Source organism: Leptodactylus fuscus, chromosome 3, assembly GCF_031893055.1.
Source record: "Leptodactylus fuscus isolate aLepFus1 chromosome 3, aLepFus1.hap2, whole genome shotgun sequence".
Classification (NCBI taxonomy): domain Eukaryota; kingdom Metazoa; phylum Chordata; class Amphibia; order Anura; family Leptodactylidae; genus Leptodactylus; species Leptodactylus fuscus.
The window spans coordinates 108,652,876-108,667,740 of record NC_134267.1 but is presented as its reverse complement, the minus strand read 5'-3'; the positions used below and the strand labels follow the sequence as shown (position 1 = coordinate 108,667,740).

At 44.7% G+C, this 14,865-nt stretch overlaps 1 protein-coding gene across 1 annotated transcript in view; it reads left to right on the top strand.

Annotated features, from left to right (window-relative positions):
* The window catches only part of AFG1L (AFG1 like ATPase), a 92,555-nt gene that overhangs the window by 15,789 nt on the left and 61,901 nt on the right, over nt 1-14,865 (top strand). The window contains exons 3-5 of the mRNA XM_075268156.1: nt 4,634-4,685; nt 5,731-5,832; nt 14,669-14,799. Coding sequence (XP_075124257.1) covers nt 4,634-4,685; nt 5,731-5,832; nt 14,669-14,799 — 285 coding nt within the window. The remainder of the gene's footprint in view (nt 1-4,633; nt 4,686-5,730; nt 5,833-14,668; nt 14,800-14,865) is intronic.

The window sequence follows — 14,865 nt, the reverse complement described above, 5'->3', positions numbered from 1 at the left end:
CACAGCCATGGAGCACTACATGTATGTGTAAGATTACAGTGTGAGAGTTGTGATGCAAACATAGTAGACCGGGCTACCAGCAGGAATTTTGAGCTCCCTTCCCCCACAGTATAATGCTCCATATGCTATATAATGCACTACAGCGCTATCCACAGTATAAAATGTTACCCTGAGCCCCCCTCACAGTCATCACATGATATATAATACTTCACAGTGTCCCTATGCAGTATAAAATGCTCCCCTGAGCATCTATTGTGGCCTCACATAGCCTGCCCCCATCAGAGTATAATGCCCCCCAGTGGCCCCACACAGTATAATATACTTCCCAGAGACTTGAACCTCTTCAGGCGAACCCCTCAAAATTCATTTCAGTCTCCACAGTTTAATAATTGGAGGCCCAGGGGAAGTGAGGGAAAATAACAAACCGTTATTCTCAACTTGCCTTACCTCTCCTGGGCACCCAGGCTCTGGATCACAGGTTGCCCCTTTAAGGACAGGGAGCCCCCTTTTCCCCTGAGCCTGGCCATATTTGTTGAATATTTACAATGAGTAACTTAGGGCTGTAGTTTCTAAGACCTTGTTCACATCTGTGTTGGTATTCCTTCCGGGGAAGTCTGCATGAGGACCCCCCGAACAGAATACCGAACGCAACTGCAAGCGGTGTGCCAGTGAAAGCACATAGACCTCATAGACTATAATGGGGTCCGTGTGCTTGCCACCAGATCTCCGCAGGGATCATGCAGACAGGAAAGTAGTTCACAATCTACTTTCCTGTTCGCATGATTTGTTCGAGCAGTGTGCGGCAAGCACACGGCACCCATTATAGTCTATGGGGTCAGTGTGCTTTCACTGCACAGTGCTTGCCTTGGCGTTTGGTATTCCGTTTGGGGGGGGAGGGGTCCCATGGCAGATATGAACCAAGCATTAGATGTAGCTTTTTTTTTTTTTTTTCTTTTTCTTGCAGATTCTCTGAGCATTTCATAGTACATCCTGTGTCACAATTGTGCACAAAAACAGATTGGGGGCACTTGCATACGGTCCGTTTAAAAACCCATTAATTTCAATGGGTTTTTAAAGGAAACCGTCGGTGTCCGTATGCAGCCTCTCCACCTTTAAACCATTTTTTTTTGCACAAACACAGTTGGATATGCAAGACTAATGTGTGGGGGCAAAGAAAGTGATTTCACGACGGAGAGGCTGCATAGGGACACCTGCAGTTTGAATTAAAAACCCATGGATTTTTAACTTGACCGTATGCAAGCCATTCCTAATCTGTTTTTGTACAATTGCAGCAGAATCACGGCGGGCGGACTGCAGGCGCAAGTGTGAACGCCTCCTTATAGGTTAAAACATTGTTTCTTCATGGTATGCATACATTTATATGTTTTATCAAGTTACGGTTGCCCTTAAATGATAAAAAAAATTTCCGTTACAAAGAAAGATATTAATTTTCTCTTTGTTCATTTTAATGACCACTTCCAGCTGGACTGATCTCAGATGTGTATGTATTAATGCAGTTCATTATTATAATATGTTCCGATTCATTAAGGTTTGATCCAAACATTGTTTTTTTAGACATCTAAACAAAAGTAATCTTGCTTGGCAATTGTGCTGCCACTGAGGAATCTTTTTTAATTTGGATCGTCTTATGTTGTAGCACATCTTCCATGAAGCTATAAGTTTGAAGGATTTATTAATATCTGAGCAAGGGCCCTTATAGCAGTTGTCAATCTTTTGTTTTACATCCTGATCAGCCTTTTGTTTTTCAGTTTTTATCATTAAGACCTGATTTTTGTATGCAATAGCAAACAGAAGTGACTCAAAATGAGGAGAGGGAACCACTTAAAGAAAGAATTGCCACTGAAGAATATCAATTACGGAAGAATGTAACTTGACAATCCAGATAGATGATTCATTGTAGAGCGAACAGCAAATGATCGAAGTTTTAATTCCCAACAAACTTTTTGTTATAATGTTCAGTTTAAAGGGGTTGTCTAGAAATAGAAACATTTTAGCTATTTTATCCCCCTCTTAAACAGCAGTAACTTTGTTTCAGCCTATGCCTGGAATTGTAGTGCAGCCTCATTGACTAGAATAGGAAAGACCTGCAATACCAGACTCATCCAGTAAACCTAAATGTATGTAGAAAAATAGGTTGAGGGGTACTGTTGTGGAAATCACATAGGGAGACATGATGGCTATGTAATGCTTCCCTAGGAATTTTGGGAAAATGTAAACAATTTGGTTCCCCTTACTGTAAAAAAGGGGAACTTGAGCATCTATCACAAAGTAGGTACTTTATGGCTGAGGCCCAACGGTGCAGAAACGCAGCTTCTTTTGTTGCAGATTTTGTTGCGTTTTTTTGAGCCAAACTCAGGAGTGGATTGAGCAGAAGGGAGAAGTATAAGAACGTCCTATACCGTGTTTTCCCGAAAATAAGACAGTGTCTTATATTAAAAGTATCACCCTAAAATAGGACCTGTCTTATTTTCGGGGGATGTCTTATTTCAACCGGCAGTCATGCCGGCACTTCCTTAGCGGAGCGTCAGCGTGACTGCCGGTTGTAGGTAGTGTAGGGGAGGGGGGAAGGAATCCTACTTACCTTTCCCACCTTCCTAGCAGCGCTGATGCTGCTGTTCGTCCCGGCAGTGGTGGGCGGGGCTTAAGTGGCTTCGGGGGCGGGGCTTAGTGGAGGGATTTTTTTTTGTGGGCGGGGCTTAGTGATCCCCACTTCACTGACACAGCAGCCGTGCTGTGCTCCTTGTGCACAGTAAAGCCGGCTGCTGTCTTTTCTGTATGGCGGCTGCTGCCTCTGGGATGAGCTGGGAGAGCTCATCCTACAGCAGCAGGGACAGTGGACACAACAGCAGAGGTAGCAGCCGCCATACAGAAGAGACAGCAGTCGGCTTTGCTGTGCACACAGAGCTCAGCTCGGCTGCTGTGTCAGTGAAGTGGGGATCGCTAAGCCCCGCCCACAAAAGCTCTGCGAAGCCCCGCCCACCACTGCCAGGCATGCCTTATTTTCGGGGGGTGCCTTATATTTGGCAAATCAGCAGAAACCCCCCGCATGCCTTACTTTCGGGGGTGTCCTACTTTGGGGGAAACACAATATATTCTCTGCTCCCTCTGTAGCCATTTTTGGCTTTGGCTCAAAAAACCGCAACAAAAGTAGCTGCGTTTCTGCAACGTGGGGCTTCAGCCTATAAGAGGTATTGGTTTGGGAAGCACTAGTGATCTGACAAACTTAAACAGCTCTTCCATCATAACTTCAGATATAGGCCAAACCACAAAATCTCCGCTAAAAGGAAAAGACACCCAGGGGTGTAGCTCTAGGGGGTCGAGAAGTAGCACACTACTGGGTCTTGGAGCTTGAGGGGGTCCTAAAGTTCCCTCTGCCCAATGAAATATTCTAAATGTAACAAGGTAGTCAGATTTTGCATTGTGGGGCCAAGTGTTTCAAGTTACGCCTCTGAAGACACCCATCTGCAGAGAGCTGTTTTGGATTTTTTTCTCTTTGTCAATCCAAGAGTACTCAGTGAAATGTTGATATAATTCAGGACGGGTATTATTTCTCTTTGTAGAGTCTGTCGTGTAGGCATAGGGAAACAAAAGCTATACAATGTCCCCCTGAGCAAACACTACCTTCAGTGCCCCCCAGTTAAAAAGTAGCTACTGTGTAAGTCAATATTCAGATCTAGAATAGGTCTTGCAACATGACTTGGGATATAAGCTAGAACAGAAAGAAAACAATCTTTAAAAAGGAAAATACACCCTTTCTCAGAAAACCTTTTTTTGAGGCCCTTGCCCATTGTTACTGCAGAGCAGAATAGTGGATGGTAAAAAAACAAAAAAAGCAGATCATTTTTTACAACCAGCAAACGTCCACACACTCACATCAGTTTGGCTACTATTTCCTCTGTAAGAATAATATACAGTCAATCTAAAGTGCTAGTTGTATTACCTCCTACTGTTTCAGAAAGGTCCTAAATTGCACACAGAGGTCACCATATTCAGTAATGTCGCTAACATTTTTCTTATCCTTATCCTAGTAGGCAGCAGTGACCCGAGACCTCCAACCGATCAAAAGTGGCAGCAGTGCTCAGTAGAGAAACTCTCAGTTGACCAGTTACTTTACCTTATTTTTCATGCAGCCTTTTTGGAGCTCTGGGCCATTCAAGTGAATGCAGCACTGGAAATCCTGCCTTATATTGAATCTCAAAAGAAAAATAGTAAAGCTCCTCACTAGACCTGGTATACTCAGGCTAGGTTCACATCTGAGTTGGAGTCTCCTTACGAGACTCCACTGCAGATGCCTCTTAAAAACAGCAGGGAGAAAGACCTCCAAGGAGGACTTTTCTTTCCGCCAGTTTAAGTATAAAAATGACAGAAATCATGTGGAAACGGTGCAACCCATTATAGCATTATAATCTCTAGAGTCTGTGAGCTTCCGCAGGTAACTGCTTTTTAAGCATACAGGGTCTGTTGTTCTGGTTGCCATGCAAATCCAAATGACAGAGATCCGAATGCTAGTGTGAATCTAGCATAACATGTTGTTGGTAAAGAATATATATACACATAACACATGCTGGTGCCTACATTTATCTTATGTTCTTTTTTCTTTTTTTCATTTTAGCTTTTCACTCAACGGAAACCCCCAAAAGGGTTGTATGTCTTTGGAGATGTTGGTAAGTGGTTCAAATTTTTTTTCTGAAATGCAATAAACCAATTACAGTATACATATCTTTGAAGGGGTATTCCCATCTGAAGGATCCTATCTCTACTGCTAGCTTATGTAAATTCAAGAAGTTTCCTAAATACATTGCTCTAGCAATACTGCTTTGTTTGCCTGCTATGTGAAATATTAAAGATTGTTGTCAAGGTTCCCGGCCTGTATCTGATTTTGGTAACTTATACTAACAGTGGAACTGCACACTCTTAGAAAATTTTTTGGTGGTGCTAAGCAAAAAATGGTTCTCCAACCCGGTTACAGATAGTAGTAATCCTTTAATTTGTGACTTTATAACAAGAAGTTTTTGTACAAAAAAATTGCACACCATGTAAAGCATTAGGACAAAGAATGACCAAGCTGTACATCAAAATTATGCTGCAGCGTTTCGGCCAGATGACCTTTGTCTGGCTAGATCAGTAACAGCTAGGTAGCAGGAGTGAACTATAAGACGTTTACTTCTTTAACCTCAAGCTAAAACGTGTGTGTGCAACTAAGTTACTACTTTCTGTATCTGATTTTGGGTCAGATGCCGTGACTTACTCACTTCTATCTGGAGCTGTCATTTACTGCGCTTTTGTCAGGACAATCAATTTAGCTAATTTCAGTTTGCTGATAAAGGCTTCCACAGTGTGTGTTCCCTACACAATACACTAATACATGGACAGTGTAAACTTAGACTGGTAGTCTGAAAATGTGGACATCCTGGTGATGCTGAGGAAAAAGGCAAGTGAAGGGCTAAGACTGTATTCATTTGGTTGCCAATCAGTAAGGCCTTTCTATAGTCTGGTACTTGTCAGAAACGGGCACTGTCCCTGCTTGTTTTTGTCTTCCCACATGAAAAGATACACATCACCATAATGAAGAACTCAGGTACTCATGGAATTGTCATAAAAGCTGTGTTAAAAAGTTTTAGGATAATGGTAAATTATTATTTTTGCAAATTCATTATTGCAAATTCAATGACAATACATATACATTCTTATTATCTTATATCATTTAAGGTACTGGCAAGACTATGGTAATGGACATGTTTTTTGAACATGTTGAAGTTGAGCAGAAAAAGCGAGTTCATTTCCATGGATTTATGCTTGATGTACATGAAAGTAAGTCTTCTGTTTTTTTCTGTTTAAGATATTCCTTTTCTTTTTATTATGTGAGATGTTCATTGTGTCTTACAAGGAAAAGTATTCCTCATTGATTATGTTGAAGCACAGGGAATTTATACCAAAGTAGTATTCTATTGTAGTATTGCAGTGTATAAATGAGATGATCAATGTGTGTGTGTGTGTGTGTGTGTGTGTGTGTGTGTATATATATATATATATATATGTGTGTATATATATATATATATATATATATATATATATATATATATATATATATATATATATATATAAAATCTCCTGGAAGAGTCCACCACTGGATGAATCACGTATTTGGATACCAATTGCAATCTAAAACTGTATTTGACAGCAATAAAAATTAGAAAAAGACATAAGAATATAAGAGCATAAGAATAAGAGAGAGGCATAAAAAGACAAAAGTAGAGGGATCAGTATATATCTTTTTGTTGGATTTTCAAACACCATCATAATGTCAAAGCTGTCAGTACATTATGAATTTCTGAACAACTTCTTGGCCTGTGAAAAAGTTAAGGTGATTTTCTGGCCCTTAGACAATTGTTCATACTGGTTGATTTATTTATTTTTTTTTTTTTTTTGAAGGAGTGTGTGTGTGTGTGTGTGTGTGTGGGGGGGGGGGTCATACAATATACTGCAATACCACTGTTTAGATGCTACATTCATTGATCACCGATTATAAAGGGGTTTACAGCCGTGAATAGTGCAAACACCATTCATGGCTGTTAGTGGCAGTTTCCAGCTGTATTATAAAGGCAGCACCCACATTGCATGGGGAAAGTTCAGCTCTCAAGCGCTTTCCATACAGCTGCTTATAACCAATGACATACAGGTATGTCATTGATCACTAAAGGGGTATTTCCATCTCCAGGATCATATTCATACGTATAGCTTAAGTTAACTGAAGCATTTTACCAAATACATTGGTTTATCCATCTTACTCCATTTACCAGATACTGCTAAATATTCCTCCACAGTTTGGACACAGATTGCCTAGGTCACAAACCATTTCTCTGGTGAGACTGACAAAATGATACCTTCTCCAAGTCATCTGTATTCTCTCTCTCTCGCTCTCTCCCTCACCACACATATTGCTCTCAGTTGCTGATGCTAAGTTCACATCTGTGTTTGGGTTTCCCTTTTTCGGGTCCACTTGGGGACCCAATAAACGGAAAACCAACCTGCTTAAAAAGAACTGAAAACCAGGAAGTGGAGGGCAAAACAGACAGAAAGGCGGATGCCGGGTGTTTAGACATGGCGGTCGCTCGTTAGCTGGGCAGCCGCTATAGCCGCCGAGTGTCTACTGTTTTATACAGTAGACAACCAGTGCTAATGCCCGCGATTAGTGCCCGCACCGATCAAAGGCATTAACCCCTCCGGCACCTCGGTCAAAGCTGACAGAGGTGCCATTTTACATTGGCGACACCATTTTCCCAGCAATCGCCGGCACCCAGAGCAAGCTCTGAGTCTGGATCCCATTGCCATGACAGTGGGGAGCTTTATGAAGGCTCCCTGGCCTGTCATTCACTGGATTCTGTTGCAGGCTGCTCTATGTAGCCCGCACTAGAAGCCACAGTATTTTGCAATGCATTCTTCTCAAATCTTGATCCTTTTTCTTTTTTCTTTTTTTTTTTTAAAATCACGTAGAAAGGTATTGTATGTTTAAAGTACTTTCATTACACACATAGGTAACTACAGTTTGTAGAACTCCCACCAACAATGTAAAGCACCATGGAATTAGTGGTGCTATATAAATAAACAATAATAATAACAATCGTATTTACAGGAAATGTATCCAGAATTTAATAAAATTTCTAGGTATTAATCAGAAAGTATATGTTGCTGTGTTTTTTTAATTTATTGTTTTGTTTTTTTTCTTCTTGTCTTGAAATTTAGAAAAATATTTGTTTAATGTGTATTAGTAGAGATGAGCGAACAGTGTTCTATCGAACACATGTTCGATCGGATATCAGGGTGTTCGCAATGTTCGAATCGAATCGAACACCACGTGGTAAAGTGCGCCAAAATTCGATTCCCCTCCCACCTTCCCTGGCGCCTTTTTTGCACCAATAACAGCGCAGGGGAGGTGGGACAGGAACTACGACACTGGGGGCATTGAAAAAAATTGGAAAAAGTCATTGGCTGCCGAAATCAGGTGACCTCCATTTTAGACGAATAGTGGATTTCAAATCCGGGTCATATGAGAATGTGAACTTTGTGACTATGAGACAGGGATAGCTGTACAGGCAGGGATAGCAAGGGATAACCTTTATTTAGGGGGGAATGTTATTAAAAATAACTTTTTGGGGCTCTATCGGGTGTGTAATTGTGATTTTTGTGAGATAAACTTTTTCCCATAGGGATGCATTGGCCAGCGCTGATTGGCCGAATTCCGTACTCTGGCCAATCAGTGCTGGCCAATGCATTCTATTAGCTTGATGAAGCAGAGTGTGCACAAGGGTTCAAGCGCACCCTCGGCTCTGATGTAGCAGAGCCGAGGCTGCACAAGGGTTCAAGCGCACCCTCGGCTCTGATGTAGGAGAGCCGAGGGTGCACTTGAACCCTTGTGCACCCTCAGCTCTGCTACATCAGAGCCGAGGGTGCGCTTGAACCCTTGTGCACACTCTGCTTCATCAAGCTAATAGAATGCATTGGCCAGCGCTGATTGGCCAATGTATTCTATTAGCCTGGCTAATGCTGGAGGAGGCGGAGTCTAAGGTCGGACCTGAATGGAGACTGGTGTGGAGCGATCTTAGACTCCGCCTCCTCCAGCAGAGCCAGCGCTGATTGGTCGAGTTCCGTACTCTGGCCAATCAGCGCTGGCCAATGCATTCTATTAGCCCGATGAAGTAGAGCTGAATGTGTGTGCTTAGCACACACATTCAGCTCTACTTCATCAGGCTAATAGAATACATTGGCCAATCAGCGCTGGCCAATGCATTCTATTAGCTTGATGAAGCAGAGTGTGCACAAGGGTTCAAGCGCACCCTCGGCTCTGATGTAGCAGAGCTGAGGGTGCACAAGGGTTCAAGTGCACCCTCGGCTCTCCTACATCAGAGCCGAGGGTGCGCTTGAACCCTTGTGCAGCCTCGGCTCTGCTACATCAGAGCCGAGGGTGCGCTTGAACCCTTGTGCACACTCTGCTTCATCAAGCTAATAGAATGCATTGGCCAGCACTGATTGGCCAGAGTACGGAATTCGGCCAATCAGCGCTGGCCAATGCATTCTATTAGCGTGAACTGAGTTTGCACAGGGGTTCTAGTGCACCCTCGGCTCTGCTACATCAGATTGCTACATCTGATGTAGCAGTGCCGAGTGTGCATCAGATGTGTAGTTGAGCAAAACTGACTCAGCACTGCTAAGTCTGCATTCGCATAGGAATGCATTGGCCAGCCTTCGGCCAATCAGCGCTGGCTCTGCCGGAGGAGGCGGAGTCTAAGGTCGGACCTGAATGGAGACTGGTGTGGAGCGACCTTAGACTCCGCCTCCTCCAGCAGAGCCAGCGCTGATTGGCCGAGTTCCGTACTCTGGCCAATCAGCACTGGCTAATGCATTGTATTGGCTTGATGAAGCAGTGCTGAATGTGTGTGCTTAGCACACACATTCAGCTCTACTTCATCGGGCTAATAGAATGCATTGGCCAATCAGCGCTGGCCAATGCATTCTATTAGCGTGAACTGAGTTTGCACAGGGGTTCTAGTGCACCCTCGGCTCTGCTACATCAGATTGCTACATCTGATGTAGCAGTGCCGAGTGTGCATCAGATGTGTAGTTGAGCAAAACTGACTCAGCACTGCTAAGTCTGCATTCGCATAGGAATGCATTGGCCAGCCTTCGGCCAATCAGCGCTGGCTCTGCCGGAGGAGGCGGAGTCTAAGGTCGGACCTGAATGGAGACTGGTGTGGAGCGACCTTAGACTCCGCCTCCTCCAGCAGAGCCAGCGCTGATTGGCCGAGTTCCGTACTCTGGCCAATCAGCACTGGCTAATGCATTGTATTGGCTTGATGAAGCAGTGCTGAATGTGTGTGCTTAGCACACACATTCAGCTCTACTTCATCGGGCTAATAGAATGCATTGGCCAATCAGCGCTGGCCAATGCATTCTATTAGCGTGAACTGAGTTTGCACAGGGGTTCTAGTGCACCCTCGGCTCTGCTACATCAGATTGCTACATCTGATGTAGCAGTGCCGAGTGTGCATCAGATGTGTAGTTGAGCAAAACTGACTCAGCACTGCTAAGTCTGCATTCGCATAGGAATGCATTGGCCAGCCTTCGGCCAATCAGCGCTGGCTCTGCCGGAGGAGGCGGAGTCTAAGGTCGGACCTGAATGGAGACTGGTGTGGAGCGACCTTAGACTCCGCCTCCTCCAGCAGAGCCAGCGCTGATTGGCCGAGTTCCGTACTCTGGCCAATCAGCACTGGCTAATGCATTGTATTGGCTTGATGAAGCAGTGCTGAATGTGTGTGCTTAGCACACACATTCAGCTCTACTTCATCGGGCTAATAGAATGCATTGGCCAATCAGCGCTGGCCAATGCATTCTATTAGCGTGAACTGAGTTTGCACAGGGGTTCTAGTGCACCCTCGGCTCTGCTACATCAGATTGCTACATCTGATGTAGCAGTGCCGAGTGTGCATCAGATGTGTAGTTGAGCAAAACTGACTCAGCACTGCTAAGTCTGCATTCGCATAGGAATGCATTGGCCAGCCTTCGGCCAATCAGCGCTGGCTCTGCCGGAGGAGGCGGAGTCTAAGGTCGGACCTGAATGGAGACTGGTGTGGAGCGACCTTAGACTCCGCCTCCTCCAGCAGAGCCAGCGCTGATTGGCCGAGTTCCGTACTCTGGCCAATCAGCACTGGCTAATGCATTGTATTGGCTTGATGAAGCAGTGCTGAATGTGTGTGCTTAGCACACACATTCAGCTCTACTTCATCGGGCTAATAGAATGCATTGGCCAATCAGCGCTGGCCAATGCATTCTATTAGCGTGAACTGAGTTTGCACAGGGGTTCTAGTGCACCCTCGGCTCTGCTACATCAGATTGCTACATCTGATGTAGCAGTGCCGAGTGTGCATCAGATGTGTAGTTGAGCAAAACTGACTCAGCACTGCTAAGTCTGCATTCGCATAGGAATGCATTGGCCAGCCTTCGGCCAATCAGCGCTGGCTCTGCCGGAGGAGGCGGAGTCTAAGGTCGGACCTGAATGGAGACTGGTGTGGAGCGACCTTAGACTCCGCCTCCTCCAGCAGAGCCAGCGCTGATTGGCCGAGTTCCGTACTCTGGCCAATCAGCACTGGCTAATGCATTGTATTGGCTTGATGAAGCAGTGCTGAATGTGTGTGCTTAGCACACACATTCAGCTCTACTTCATCGGGCTAATAGAATGCATTGGCCAATCAGCGCTGGCCAATGCATTCTATTAGCGTGAACTGAGTTTGCACAGGGGTTCTAGTGCACCCTCGGCTCTGCTACATCAGATTGCTACATCTGATGTAGCAGTGCCGAGTGTGCATCAGATGTGTAGTTGAGCAAAACTGACTCAGCACTGCTAAGTCTGCATTCGCATAGGAATGCATTGGCCAGCCTTCGGCCAATCAGCGCTGGCTCTGCCGGAGGAGGCGGAGTCTAAGGTCGGACCTGAATGGAGACTGGTGTGGAGCGACCTTAGACTCCGCCTCCTCCAGCAGAGCCAGCGCTGATTGGCCGAGTTCCGTACTCTGGCCAATCAGCACTGGCTAATGCATTGTATTGGCTTGATGAAGCAGTGCTGAATGTGTGTGCTTAGCACACACATTCAGCTCTACTTCATCGGGCTAATAGAATGCATTGGCCAATCAGCGCTGGCCAATGCATTCTATTAGCGTGAACTGAGTTTGCACAGGGGTTCTAGTGCACCCTCGGCTCTGCTACATCAGATTGCTACATCTGATGTAGCAGTGCCGAGTGTGCATCAGATGTGTAGTTGAGCAAAACTGACTCAGCACTGCTAAGTCTGCATTCGCATAGGAATGCATTGGCCAGCCTTCGGCCAATCAGCGCTGGCTCTGCCGGAGGAGGCGGAGTCTAAGGTCGGACCTGAATGGAGACTGGTGTGGAGCGACCTTAGACTCCGCCTCCTCCAGCAGAGCCAGCGCTGATTGGCCGAGTTCCGTACTCTGGCCAATCAGCACTGGCTAATGCATTGTATTGGCTTGATGAAGCAGTGCTGAATGTGTGTGCTTAGCACACACATTCAGCTCTACTTCATCGGGCTAATAGAATGCATTGGCCAATCAGCGCTGGCCAATGCATTCTATTAGCGTGAACTGAGTTTGCACAGGGGTTCTAGTGCACCCTCGGCTCTGCTACATCAGATTGCTACATCTGATGTAGCAGTGCCGAGTGTGCATCAGATGTGTAGTTGAGCAAAACTGACTCAGCACTGCTAAGTCTGCATTCGCATAGGAATGCATTGGCCAGCCTTCGGCCAATCAGCGCTGGCTCTGCCGGAGGAGGCGGAGTCTAAGGTCGGACCTGAATGGAGACTGGTGTGGAGCTATCTTAGACTCCGCCTCCTCCAGCAGAGCCAGCGCTGATTGGTCGAGTTCCGTACTCTGGCCAATCAGCACTGGCCAATGCATTTCTATGGGGAAAAGTTAGCTTGCGAAAATCGCAAACTGACAGGGATTTCCATGAAATAAAGTGACTTTTATGCCCCCAGACATGCTTCCCCTGCTGTCCCAGTGTCATTCCAGGGTGTTGGTATCATTTCCTGGGGTGTCATAGTGGACTTGGTGACCCTCCAGACACGAATTTGGGTTTCCCCCTTAACGAGTTTATGTTCCCCATAGACTATAATGGGGTTCGAAACCCATTCGAACACTCGAACAGTGAGCGGCTGTTCGAATCGAATTTCGAACCTCGAACATTTTAGTGTTCGCTCATCTCTATGTATTAGAAATATGTCTATTTATCTGTATTTAAGTATTTGTTTATATGTGAAAGATATCAAAGACACACCGCTGCACTGCACGTATGCAATTATGTTTGAGAACCACCTGGTTGCACGGAAGCCCCCTGACTGTGTAGGGGTAATAATCACAGTGGTAAAAAAAAAAAGGTTTTCTCCAGCAACCAATTTCATAAAACTTAAAGGGGCTCTATCACTGGGAAAATTCATTTTTATCTAATCACATGCTTGCCTAGGCTTTAGAAAGGCTATTCCACACTTACCTTTTGTATGTAGATTGCTTCAGTGGTGTCTGAATAAGTCCGTTTTTATTGATATGCTAATGAGCCTCCAGCCAGCTCAGGAAGTTCCCAGCAGCCTCCTCTCTCCCATTATCTTCTATGTGTGTGAAGCAAACAGGAGTCATCATCAGCCCCAGCAGCCTCGCATAGAAAACAGCAGAGAGAGGTGTGCACGATCTATCGTGCACTATGTTAGGAGTATTTAGGTTCTTTAATTTCTATTTTTCTTACCTGGGGAGTTTTTGGCTGCGCAGTGTCTGGGGTGGCATCCTGGCGCTGCGGGGTTGTCCTGTCGTGAGTATTGGTGCACACCTTCTGACTTGCACGTGCGCACTGATGGTAGGCAGCTTTATCTCCTGGTTGATTAGTCTGTCCTCCCATTTGCACCTGGGAGGAGTGGTCTCTACTCTGTATTTAAACCCATGCCTCCCATGGTTCTGTGCTGAGTGTCGCTTTTACAGAGCTAGGCCTTAGCAGGAGGAGTAGGTGGTGTTCTGGGATAGAGGAAGTTCCGTGGTTGATTTTTGGGAGGTTTGGGTGAACGAGTTGGTTTGTGTGTTTTCCCTTCTGTGTTCACCAATCCTCCCTCTGTGTATAATTGACTGTGTGAGTGAATTGCCTTATCCTTTGATTTCTACTCAGTTTCCCTGTGTTTGTTTCCTAGTGTATGGTTCCTTCCCATATTGGTTTGGGGGAATCCTTTCCCACATTTTTCCTGTGTGCTGCTTGTGTTGTTAGTCAGTGCACACCCTTGTCAGTCCCTGTCAGTAGCAGCTTCACTTGTTCGTTAGGGGTGACCCCCTTTAGTCTCCAGTCCCTAGAGGTCTTATAGGGCATTCCTTCTCCCACTTCCCTCTAGGCCTACGGAATCAGTGAGAGAGGAGCTGTCGGGGTCAGGCTTAGCCTGAGTACAGCCGACCCACACCCGTGAGGCAGGGACCGGGATAGCTAGTGGGAGTAGTGCAGGGCGAGATTCCCTACTGCTATCCCTTAGCCCCGTTGCAGCTACCTGGACTGACATAACACACTAGTCTAATTAGCATATGAATATAAACGGACTTATTCAGAAACCACTGAGACAATCTACATACAAAAGGTAGGTGTGAAATAGACTTTCTAAAGACTATGCAAAGGTGTGATTAGTTAAAAATGACTTTTCCTAGTGATAGAGCCCCTTTAACTTTTACTGTACAATCATAAAAAAATGGGAATTACATCACCATATGAAGAACACGAACATTGATAAGCAGCTGACGCGTTTCAAGACTTGTATATCATCATCCCTTACTCATAGCTTTCCAAAGCTATGAGTAAGGGACGATGATATACAAGTCCTGAAACGCGTCAGCTGCTTATCAATGTTCGTGTTCTTCATATGGTGATGTAATTCCCATTTTTTTATGATTGTACAGTAAAAGTTAAGTTTTATGAAATTGGTTGCTGGAGAAAACCTTTTTTTTTACTATTTGTTTATATGTATTTTAAATTGATATGTATTAATAATTTATATGTTTTTATAGTTGAATATAGATACATGTATGTATTTAAATATTTATCTGTATTTATTTAGGAATACACAGACTTAAAAAATCCTTGCCGAAAAGGAAAGCGGGATTCATGGCTAAAACTTATGATCCAATTGCCCCAATAGCTGAAGAAATAAGTGAAGAAGCATGTCTTCTTTGCTTTGATGAGTTTCAAGTAAGTGGAAATAAACTGCTTGATGCTTCTTAACCTAATGTGATGATGGTCAGCCTAACATATTTT